Raw genomic sequence first — 12,553 nt, forward strand, 5'->3', positions numbered from 1 at the left:
GCTGTATGTGGCAGATCCGGTGGAGGGGATGGTGGAGGGCATGCGGATCCTAAGGGAGTTTGGGAACTTCTCGGGCTATAAGCTCAACATAGGGAAAAGTGAGCTCTTTGTGGTGCATCCAGGGAACCAGGGAAGGGGGATAGACGACCTACCATTGAAGAGGGCGGAAAGGAACTTTCAGTACTTGGGGATCCAGGTGGCTGGGAGCTAGGGAGCCCCAGCACAAGCTCAATTTGACGCGGTTGGTGGAGCAAATGGAGGAGGATTTCAAAAGATGGGATGTGCTGCCACTCTCGCTAGCGGGCAGGGTACAGTAGGTTAAAATGATGGTCCTCCCGAGGTTTCTCTGTGTGTTCCAGTGCCTTCCCATTGTGATTACCAAGGCCTTTTTTAAACGGGTAGGTAGGAGCATCATGGGTTTCGTGTGGGCAAATAAGACCCAGAGGGTAAAGAGGGTGTTTCTGGAGCATAGCAGGGACAGGCTGCTGAATCTGTGTGGCTACTATTGGGCAGCCAACGTGGCGATGATCCGTAAGTGGGTAATAGAGGGAGAGGGGGCGGCGTGGAAGAGGTTGGGGATGGCGTCCTGCAGGGGCAAGACCCTGAGGGCGCTGGTGACGGCACCGCTGCCGCTCTCGCCGACAAGGTACACCACGAGTCCGGTGCTGGCGGCAACGTTGAAGATCTGGGGGGAGTGGAGACGGCATGGGGCGAGATGGGAGCCTCGGTTTGGTCCCCGATTCGGGAGAACCATCGGTTCGTCCCGGGAAGGATGGATGGGGGGTTTCGGAGCTGGCATCGGGCGGGGATCAAAAGAATGGGGGACCTGTTTATAGATGGGACGTTTGCGAGCCTAGGGGCGCTGGAGGAGAAGTTTGGGTTACCCCCGGGAAATGCGTTCAGGTATATGCAAGTGAGGGCGTTTGTGAGGCGGCAGGTGAGAGAATTCCCATTGCTCCCGGCACGGAGGATTCAGGACAGGGTGATTTCAGGTGTATGGGTCGGAGAAGGCAAGGTTTCGGCGATCTATCAAGAGGTGAAAGAAGGAGGAGGAGGTTTCGGTAGAGGAGCTAAAGGGCAAGTGGGAGGAGGAGCTTGGGGAGGAGATTGATGAGGGTAGAGTGGGCTGATGCCCTGAGTAGGGTTAACTCTTCTTCCTCTTGCGCCAGGCTCAGCCTAATACAACTTAAGGTTACTCACAGAGCGCATATGACAGGGGCGAGGTTGAGTAGGTTCTTTGGGATGGAGGACAGGTGTGGGAGGTGCTCGGGAAGCCCGGCGAATCATGTCCACATGTTCTGGTCATGCCCGGCACTGGATGGGTTTTGGAGGGGTTTCACGAGGACTATGTCCAAGGTGGTGAAAGTCCAGGTCAAGTAGAGTTGGGGGTTGGCTTTATTTGGGGTAACGGACGAACCGGGAGTGCAGGAGGCGAAAGAGGCCGGTATTCTGGCCTTTGCGTCCCTGGTAGCCCGGCGGAGGATCTTGCTATTATGGAAAGACGCGAAGCCCCCCAATGTGGAAGCCTGGATAAATGACATGGCAGGGTTCATTAAGCTGGAGCGGATAAAGTTTGCCTTGAGAGGGTCTGTGCAGGGGTTCTTCAGGCGGTGGCAACCGTTCCTAGACTATCTCGCGGAGCGTAGGGAGGAGCTCAGCAGCAGCAGCAACCCGGGGGGGGGGGGGGGGGGTCTCTTTCGGGGGGGGGGGTTCCCCAAGGGTACTTTTGAATGTCATATGGGGGGGTTAATATATGCCGGAGGAAACCCAATGTATAAGTAGTTTATTATTTTTGATTGTGGTGTTTGTGTTCTTTCTTCTTTTTGTTATGGGGGGGATTTGTTTGTTTAAAAAATTTTGTTGGAACAATTTGAATAAACATTCTTTTTTTTTAAAAGAGAAAACAATACAAGTAACAGAGGACTTACCTGGGCTTCTGTGCCTGCAAATCTGTGTCACCAAATCATGGAAATACTGAGGCATACATTCAAATCGGTCACCATAGGACACTATTTTAATTCCATGCAGCAGCATCTCTGCCTGCAATTTAAAGAATTGATCATGGCTATCCTTTCGCACCAGCATGAAGTGTTCCAGGTCCACTTTGTCCTGAACAGAATATAGAAATAATGCCTGGAAGATCTGATCACGGAGAGTTTCTCCACAGCCCAAAAATACAAATGACTTGGTACGGTACAGGTCCTGAAATTCTTCCTGTTGGAAAAAAAACCCAAACATATTAATTATTGCTACAGGGTCCTCCTCAAGAATATGGTTCCACTTAAGTCTGTAAAGCATAAATATCCATGATAATGTAATTCATGATCAGAACTACATTAAAACTGTACTGACAATTATTTAATATTGTACATAAACATAGTCGCAAAGCTCAATTTTAGAACATTTTAAATGCTGATCTTTAAACTACATGGGAACTATTGCAGGCCATGTTCATTGTTAATCTTGGATATTAGAACATAGAACAATACAGTGCAGAAGGAAGCCATTCGGCCCATCGAGTCTGCACCGACCCACTTAAGCCCTCACTTCCACCCTATCCCCGTAACACAATAACCCCTCCTAACCCTTTTTTGGTCACTAAGGGCAATTTATTATGGCCAATCCACCTAACCTGCACGTCTTTGGACTGTGGGAGGAAAACGGAGCACCCGAAGGAAACCCACACAGACACAGGGAGAACGTGCTGACTCCGCACAGACAGTGACCCAGCTGGGAATCGAACCTGGGACCCTGGCGCTGTGAAGCCACAGTGCTAATCACTTGTGCTACCTTCTTGCATTCTTGATTCTGTCAAAAAATTAGCAATTATCATACCAATGCCTGGCTTTCAAACGGAGATGAGCTGTTATGACTTCTACTTTAGAGAATATTGCTTCAAAAATATATTTAAAAAGGCAAACCAACTGAATGTTGCAGGATACCCAAAAACTAAGGTAATGGAAGTCCTGTTTCAGCACATCTATAAAATTAGTGTGCCCGACAAAGCAATCACCTCAGGTACATTTGCTTCTCAGTTGTCTGTAGTTTTCAGAACAAGAAGCTAACTCAGACTGTTTTGATAATGGAGTATAACTCATAGTTGGCCGATCGTCATGCCAGACAACCTTTCCGGCTGATCTGACCAGAGTACTGCAAACCTGAACCACTCGGGTTCAATTAAAGACCTCTCCTCATCACTCATTACTTCTTTAACACCCATTCCACCTTCTCCAACCCAACAAGCACTGTTTAAACAGCCAACCATAAAACCTGTAGGTGACATCTGATTTTGCTTACTCTGTGAAATTACTGTGGAGTGTTCTTGGGGGGGGGGGGTTGGCAACTTGCTGAATGAGGCATGAGGTGTTGTTACATTCTGACAAAGAGATTAGAGGTATTTATTGAGTTATCCACAGAAAGGCTGCTACATTTTTGTGAACTGTTGTTAATAGTCCCTCTGGGTCTACAATGCAACAGGGAAACAGAGCTGAGGCTGAAAATAGGTGAGCTGTGTGTGAAGGGAGGAGGAGGGCTCACCGCAGAAGCCCATACGCACCAAAGATCTTCAGGAAGCAGTTTTTCTACCTGTACCCAATGCTAAAGGCATCTGTGATTCACCAAAGATATGGTCAGAAAACTGCCACATCCTTCAAAAGGACCTGCTATCTCACAGTGCCATGAGGGAACTATTGTCAGTGACTGTCAAGCTCACAGTCTTCTCTCTAATCAAAGTTCAGGAGTATCACCCACATGGTTGTGCCAGGGTAGATGGAATCCCAATCTTTCAGAGAGCCAATGAATGCAGGTGGCTCTGCATGCCTCAGTTACAAATTGGGAAATGTACCAGAACCACAAGGGATTCCACTCTTATCAATGTGCATTGGTGTGTGACCATATCCAGTCCATATTGATGAGTGCCTGCCATTTGGTAAGGTACCTTCAATCTGATGCTCTCTACTGATCCCATTGTCTCCAGGTCATCGCAAAGTCCCAGAGGCTGGCTATTTGGAGACAAAGAATACATACCATACACATGGTTGCCCTCTGCATTCTTACAGGCAATGAGCACCATTCTGCCATCAGGATTGTGGTGGAGAAGATCAATGGCAATCTCAAGCAATGGTTCCATTTACTGGACCACTCTGGGAGGGAGCCCTATAATATTCACCAAAGCATATCTTCATATTACCAGTAGCAATATGAAGGCTATCTCAGGAGAGGAGGAGGCAGAGTAAAAGCAGGTGGAGCAGGGCGAGGAGCCGGGAGAAAGCATCCAGACACGTGTGCTCAGGACAGATGGCGGATGAGCAACTGCAGAGATGCTGGTTCACTTAGGATGTCATCCTTTCACCACTACTACTCCACAGCTCTCCACCTTTCCAGCTATCTGATACATCCATCACATAATTCTATTCACTCCCCACTATATCCATGGACATTCCCCATGACCCTCCCTCATCCCGAACCTCCCAAGTGGAAACACACTCCCTCTCCCGGCAGTGCCAGGAGACAGCCAAGGTACTCCTCAGGCATGACTCTCTCCCCACCCCCGGGTCCAGGTTTCCATTTGTCCAGAACTGTTGTGGGGTGGACACAGGGGCGAGGGAAAGAGATCCCTTGTATGGGGGTGGGTGATACAGTGGGATGGCCTGCCACTGACATTTAAATATATGAGATTGGGGTTCCTGACCTTTCACAGTGGGAACCTCATTATGGCATTGGCAGGAGCAGTGGGAAATCCCATTGACATAAGCCACATTAGGGAATCTTGGGATTCCTTCCTCGTGCCTTCATTTGGTGTCCTCCTTCTTCCAGCCACTTTCAATACAGGCAGTTGATGTTAAATATCTAAAGATATGGTCTCCTTCATCAGTAATGCAAGATCACTTGAGAGGGAGGACTTCCAGTGGCATCATGTAGGTGGAGGTCGCACGTTGGGTGCTGGAGCTGGAGCTTTCGTTTTTGGCCCTTTTCACCAGATTCAGGGGAAAATTTTATGTTATTGATTTCTAGAAAGGTTGCAGCATCTAAAGGATGTTGGAAACCCAGAAGAAGAATATGGGATGAAAAGGTGCAGGCGATAGTCCACGTGCGACCTTCTGTGGGAGGAAAGATGGTGGGAACAAGCTCGCCGGGTGGGGCTGCGCCCATTACAGTGGACAGGCTGACTGAAATGATGGCGGTGGAGTTTGGGTGTCAGTTCGCCAAACATTTTGATAGGCATCGGAAAGATATGATGGTCTCACTCAAGGAGTTGGTGAATGATACTCTGACCCTGATAAAGGAGGCTTTGGGAAAGACGTTAATGGTGATGCGGGAGCAAGGAGAGGTGTTGAAGAGGGGTGGAGGAGGCATTGTCGCGGCATAGTGACCAGTTCACCTCGATAAGGGAGGAGCTGCGGAAGAGTAGCAAAGGGCTGAGAGCCAAAGTGGAAGATGTGGAGAACAGGTCACGAAGGCAGAATCTGCGGATCGTGGGATTGCCGGGGGGGGGCTGCTGGAAGCCAACAGAGTACTTTGCAGAGACTTTCGCCAAGTTGTTAGGGGAGGAGAAGGACCCCTTCCTCTATGAGCTGGATTGGACTCATGGTCACTCCGGCCAAAGCTGAAGACGGATATGCCACCAAAAGTTGTGATAGTCTTCTTTCATAGTTACCAGGCGAAGGAGAAAGTGCTGAGGTGGGCAAATGAATTTTCATATAACTCCCATGTGCACAAGGTGGAGTCGCTGGTTGAATACTTTGTGGTGGATAAGACTTTGCTGGCGGAGGTTGGTCGACTCAGGGTGTTGAGTAATTGTGCTTTCTGACCACACGTCGCATTGGGTGGACTTGCAAGTGGACCAGGGTGGGGCAGCACCCGCGTTGTGCACTTCAGAGTCAAATAAAGTGGCAAAGTTACAAACAGCTGGTTCAACCTCAGACAATGACCAGGAAGTGCGGTGACGAGGGACCAGAGAATGAAAACAAAATTGACCATCAAGGGAAGATGGTTGGAGGGCAGCATGGTGGTGCAGTGGTTAGCACTGCTGCCTCTCGGCGCCGAGGACCCGGGTTCGATCCCGGCCCTGGGTCACTGTCCGTGTGGAGTTTGCACATTCTCTCCGTGTTTGCGTGGGTTTCACCCCCACAACCCAAAAATGTGCAGGGTAGGTAGATTGGCCATGCTAAATTGCCCCTTGATTGGAAAATCTGCCTCCAAATCTTCAATGTGGCCAACACCGCCAGACTCAGCAAGAACTTTCATGGGGCCATCCGGAGCAGCGCTGTTGCCAGCGCTCGCAACCCCAACCTCCTACAAGAAAGAGCCCACCTCCATCTTTACCCACAGAGAGCACTCCCCACCTCTTGCTCCAGCCCCGTACCTTCTCCACATTCGTTGCCCAATAATAATGACGAATGCGATATAAAATAGTTACTTTAGAGATATTAGTTACTGTAATATAGATATAGGCCGGTCTAATTCTGTTAGTTCACAGACAAAGGATTTCAGAACGCATGGCAAAGCAAGGGGGAGGGGTGTCCAGCTAAGGAGGAGAAAAGGATGCTGGTAATAGGAGGCCAGAGGAAGGGATGAGAAGTGAGCCAATTAGGATGTATGGCCAGGTCAGGAGGGGCATAGGATGACCTATGGGAATCGTGTTTGTGAAACTTGATGCCATTTGAATGTAATTGCAGAGATCCCTTTATCTCCTTCTTCATTCGTTTCCCAGGGGTCCAGGAGACTGGTTCTGTGTTCTGTGTCTGTGTGAAACGAGTCAGACTTGCAAGTCGAATAAAAATAACTAATGCTATGCCTACAAATCCATCTCGAGTTTTATTGAGGCCAGACTGACGGGTAAAGAAAATTAAGGTTTATCATTTGGTGCTGGAAACCCGGAATTTCTCCAGATGGTCATCGGCCAGCTGCGAAATCAGAATTAGACTGATTTTGGACAAAGGAGAGTGGAAAAAGGGCCCACAATGTATAGCTGGAAAATGACCGCGCATTGATTTTTCCCCTCTTCTTATCGTATGATTAGTCTCGTCACTCGCGGTTGGTACGGAAAGATCGTCTCGACTAAATCAAAGGTCAGTCTGGGGATTAGAAATTTAACTGATGGGATTTCATAATATGATTCGGTTTGGGGTTGATGCAACATCTAAAAGAGATGGTTCAATTCCATGTGTGAGTTCTGATTTGGTTTTGGGTTAGGGTTTGGGGTTAATGCAACATCTAAAAAAGATGGTTCAATTCCATGTGTGAGTTCTGATTCGGTTTTGGGTTAGGTTTGGGATTAATGTGACATCTAAAAAAAAGATGGTTTAATTCCATGTGCGAGTGTTTTAAATCTATAGTTGATTAAGCTAAAATTGTATCCTTGGACTGTAGTGGCGGGAAACGATAAATTTTAAAACAAACTGGATGCTGCATGTTAGTTAAAGTAGAAGTCTCTCAAAGGGTTAACAGCAGCTTGCGATAACAGGCAGCTTGTGGTGTAATTGGATACCTTTCTTTCGAGTCAGTGAAACTCCAGCAAAGTTATGTTTTGAATTAATTAAAGGAAACCAGTGGGTTTCTCCACCTCTTTGATAAAAGTTAATTATTTTAGTAAGCAATTGATTGAAATTGCCAGAATCTTAAATTTTAATTACTTGAAATAATGTTTATCTCATTTTATTTGTGAATTAATAGAAACTTAAAGAAACTCACTGACTCCACTTAAAAAAGTGTAAATCTGGAAATCACAATTGACTTTGCTCTGGTATACATCACCGCAGCTAAATGCTCCCTCATTGATAGCAGCCAACATTTTTGTGAATGTAAGAAAAACTTGTTAAAAGAAAAATTGTTAAGATAAAGAATTAATTAAGTTGTAAAAGTTATACAAGTTTGTGTTAAGCAAATCGTAAATTTAGTTCTGAGTTGAGATCAGAGCTAAGCTTGCAGGTTGCAGTAATTCAATTTGAATTTTCAAACATTTTAAGTTTTAAAAGAACACTGTTAAAACCTTTTCAATAAATTTGCCAAGTTGCAAAAATTGCCATTGGTTATAAATAGGCAAATAAAAAAAATAATAATAATTAAAAAAAAGAGAGCCAAAGTATGAAAGCTAAAGAGTTAATTAGATGATGGAGACAATATTGTCAACATGAGAGGGATAAGATCATGTTATTAAGTTGGCAAGAAAATGCCCTTAAAATGGGGATTCCAATTAGTGAAGGGGGTAAAAAAAAAACAATGGGCTACGCAGTTCAATGGCTGGCCTTGCATTGACAGAGACAGAGGATGAAGATTTTGAAAATTTGACAAGGTTGGTTAGGGTTCCGACTGCACCAGTAGCATTGTCTGCACTAATTCCGGAACCACCAGAGTATCATAATTTATATCCAGTCACTGCTCCCCAGATTCAAATCATGCCAGCTCCTCCAGCCCCTTCGGTACCATCTTCACTGTCTGAGAGAGAAGGGGGGCTCTGTTCCACAAGCCCAATTAGCTCTAGGACCCGATCTCGGACAGCGAGAGAAGGGCCTGATCCTATCCAGAAACAATCACGCATACCACCTAAATCCCTTCTGACCGATTAGGATAGGACAGAAAAGTACGAGAACAAAGGAAGAGGATAGGGATGGTTCTGAGGAGCTGGAGCTCCCACCAGTGACAGGGAAGGACGTTGAAATCTTGGACGAGCCAGAGGAATCAGCTAGAGCGCCCCCTGGTAAGACTCTGAGACAGTTGCCGATTAGGAAAACACCAAACCCTGGCTGTGACGGCGGCGGCTCAGCCCACAATAGACGTTTATTTCCCATGGAGACCCAGTGAGATGATGGCTATTATGGCTGCAATCCCAGACAGAAAAAAATCTCCTGCTGCTTTCATGGATCATCTGAGAACTACCATCTCAGTTTATCAAGCTGATTCTAGGGACCTCTGGGCCCTAGTCCAGCAGGTTTTAACCCCAGCAGAATACCGCAATCATCTCAATCACTTGAATTATGCTAGCCACGACGCACTCCAGCAGGCCCATTAGTTTGACGATGGTAGACGGACACAAATCCTGAATGCGTTGAATAACACATTTCAAAAGCCCATAAACATTTCTGCTATCTTAGACCTCAAACCTAAAAAGACTGAAGAGCCAGAGGAATTTCTGGAACGTTTTAATGAATTCTACCGTGGGCAGTCAGGCGACTTGCCATATCAAGATGGTCAGAATTCCCCTCAATATTGTGCTATGTTAATGCATTGCCTACCACCTTCCGTGGCTACTGCCGTGAAATGTAATAACATGAATTGGACAGAGAACGACACTTCTCAAATGGCCAGGGCAGTCAGATTTTATTGGAAGGAGGGTGTAGGCCAGGAAGGAGGCTCAGTTATAAAGATTAAGACTGAGTATGTAATGAAAAAGGATGATCTGAGACCCCACCCAGCGGCAGAAATGGTGGCTTACCACTTGGAACCCCAATATTGTGACTTTGGGTGGGTGGATCAGCAAGGGGGAGGTTATCAAACCCACCCAAATGGACCCTCAGCTCCTCTTTATGGCCCACCGTATGTACCAACAGCTTTACAACCGCCGCCCCCTCTGAGGGGCCATTGGTCTACTGGGAGAAGAGGACGGGGCAGATATAGAGGGAACAATGCATGTTTTAATTGCGGCCGTGCAGATCACTGGTAGCAGGAATGCCCCTTTAAAAGACGGGCAGAAGGAGACTACCCGACCCAAAGGAGGGGGTACCCACCAATGGGAGGACAGACGAGATACACTGACTTCTCCCAGGCAAACCCTTTCCCAACACAGGATTGACTAGCTAATTTAATCATAAGGACTCTCCAATCGGACAGGGAACTTATTATTTCTCTGCAGATAGGAGATCAACATCACCCATTTGTAATCGACACTGGAGCAGCCATGTCTTCGGTACAATCAGAACTTCGACTACCACTATCTGACCACACGCAGCATTTGTCGGGGTTCCAAGGGCAGGTGTGTGAGTATCCTATTTCTGAACCTGTGACAGTCACTTACGAGAATAAGTCTGCAGATCATCAGTTTGTAGTGACTACTGGATTGGACTGTAACTCGTTGGCCCGAGATTTACTGTGTATCTTCCAGCTACAGCTAGAGTGCAGAGACGAAGGGGTAACGGTTCAATCATGAAGGATGAGACAACAGTGCTATATTTCTATCACCCCCCAGTGGTGGACATTAGACATTGAACATTCACTGCATCACGTTACCCTGGCCTATGACAGAACCGGACAAAACAGGGTGTTGGGAGGACAAATACCGGCTGTTAATTGGGACCGAATGGCCAGTCAAGGTTACAGCCACAGTCACGGGAAAAGAAGGTATAGCCGATTTTGTTACAATACCACCACATTTATGGCCACAGTCAGCTTCGGTAAGCCCTCATATTACACGTCAGGTCCACAACCAGTACCATGCCAAGGATCTGGGGCCTATGGTAAGGAGGGCAGTGGATCATTCAGATCCAACAGAGTACGCACTTCAAGTCACGCCAGACGGCACTGCCATAAAATATTTTGAGGTCCCTGAAACGATTACACTCGACTGCAGCATCACCGGGGACGTGATGTTTTGGAATATTTCAATCCACAGGTCTGGGCGGAATACCCATCACAAGTGGGAAAGACAAATGTTACACCTATTAAGGTAACAATTAAGGACCATGTAAAGCTGCCTTCCATTCAGCAATACCCCCTGAAACCCCAAGCTGCCCCGTCTATAGACAAATTAATCCGAGAGCTGTTGCAACAGGGTATTTTGGTCCCTTGCCAATTAGAATGAAACACCCCCATATTTGCTGTGCCTAAACCAGCCAAGCCAGGCCAGTACCGATTAGTACAGGATTTACGTTCAATCAATGCCATCGCACAGCCGTTACACGCTCTCACTCTCCAACAGGATATTACGGTGTATAGCTCCCACTCGGTCATCGCACTACTGAGGCAACTGCAGACTCAGCATCTTACCGCAGCTCGTCAGAATAGGTATGAGATATACCTTTTGAACAATCCACGTCTGACATTTAAACACTGTACCACTATCAATCCAGCCTGTTTTCTTAGTGGTCCCCCTGTCCATGAAGACGCACCTGGCCACGACGGTTTAGCCTTGATTCAGGAAACTACCACAATAAGGGACGATCTGAGTGATATTCCGTCAGAACAACCTGACATGATTATGTGTGGTCAAATATCCCACCGGGGTTTAGTTAATGACCTACTACAGGCCCTCCTTATGCCCGCGCAAATTTCCGTCATTAAATGCGCTATCCATACAAATGGTAAGACCCCAGTTGACGTTGGTAATGAACAAGCAGATTGTGCAGCGCGGACAGCTGCACAAATTCAGCAAGTGATGGTGCCCAAAATGTTAGGTCAGACTAAACGTTCTGCAATAAATAGGTCTGCCTCTGACAAGCCAATGCCAACCATCCAAGACGTCATAAGGTTACAGGAGGACGCTCCTGAGAGTGATAAACAAATGTGGAAATGATTAGGTTGTACATAGGATTCTGTTTCTTCTTTATGGACCACACCAGCACATCAGACTTGTATGTCTGATGTACTGGCTTATGGGTCATCAAATATGTACACTTTGCAACTCATTGTGGGGCTCGGGGGACGAGTGATTTGTTGCTGGACACTTGGTGGCACCCTAAAATGCAGGGGTTGGCTCAGAGTATCAGCACTTGGTGTTTGATTTGTCAGCAATATAACACCGGCAAAGGTATCCCTTGTGGTATGAGGCAAACCCCGTTGCCCAGTGGTCCCTTTGAGTCGCTCCAAGTGGATTACATGGAGTTGGAAAGGAGTCAATGTTGTCAATATTATAAATATGTTCTGGTTATTGTGGATGTGTTCAGTAGATGGGTCGAGGTGTATCCGACTATCGATAATAAAGCTGCTACTGTGGTTAAAGTTCTGATGCGGGAAATCATTCCCCGGTACAGTATACCAGCTCAGTTGAGTTCTGATAACGGGCCTCATTTTCTTGGACAGATTAACCTGCCTCCCTTTCCCAGTGCTATTTTACAGGTGTGGAGCATGATGGGGTGGCTATGCACCGCCTGTGTGATCTTCGGCCTCACCTCACTTGGAGTGACATCGGGGACGGACATGGAAAAGGGACATATTATCTACATTTGTAACCCCAACCAAACTACAAGGACATTTCGTTTATGCAGAGGTGATGTTCTTCGGTGCCCCCATATAAGAGGGCATGGTATCGACTCATGGAAGGTCATCAAATTAACGGACAATGCAGGACTCATGAAGCAATTGCACCGGTCCCGGCGATGGGAAGGGAACATTACATGGACATTGCCTTGTTTTTGGAGTACATGTAAATTTGATTTTGGATGTGTTAAGCTTGGTGCCATAAAGGTAAAATAGACCGTCAGGAGAGGGTAGGAAGAGGTTGTGAAAGAGAGAGGGGGACTGGAGAGAGGACGGGCGTGTAAGGAGGGGAGTACAACTAGAACGTAGGTTATCAGGAGATACACTGAATTCATTTAGAGGCCAAACTGAGGAAAACCCGGGT

General features: G+C 46.9%; 1 protein-coding gene across 4 annotated transcripts in view; it reads right to left on the reverse strand.

Moving 5' to 3' along the window:
• LOC140396241 (protein FAM118A-like) overlaps positions 1 to 12,553 on the reverse strand; it is a 106,682-nt gene that overhangs the window by 21,160 nt on the left and 72,969 nt on the right. For all 4 annotated transcript variants that reach the window (XM_072484576.1, XM_072484575.1, XM_072484573.1 and 1 more), the window contains one exon: positions 1,929 to 2,214. In XM_072484576.1, the coding sequence (XP_072340677.1) occupies positions 1,929 to 2,214 (286 nt within the window). The remainder of the gene's footprint in view (positions 1 to 1,928; positions 2,215 to 12,553) is intronic.

This window comes from Scyliorhinus torazame, chromosome 19, assembly GCF_047496885.1.
Source record: "Scyliorhinus torazame isolate Kashiwa2021f chromosome 19, sScyTor2.1, whole genome shotgun sequence".
NCBI lineage: Eukaryota > Metazoa > Chordata > Chondrichthyes > Carcharhiniformes > Scyliorhinidae > Scyliorhinus > Scyliorhinus torazame.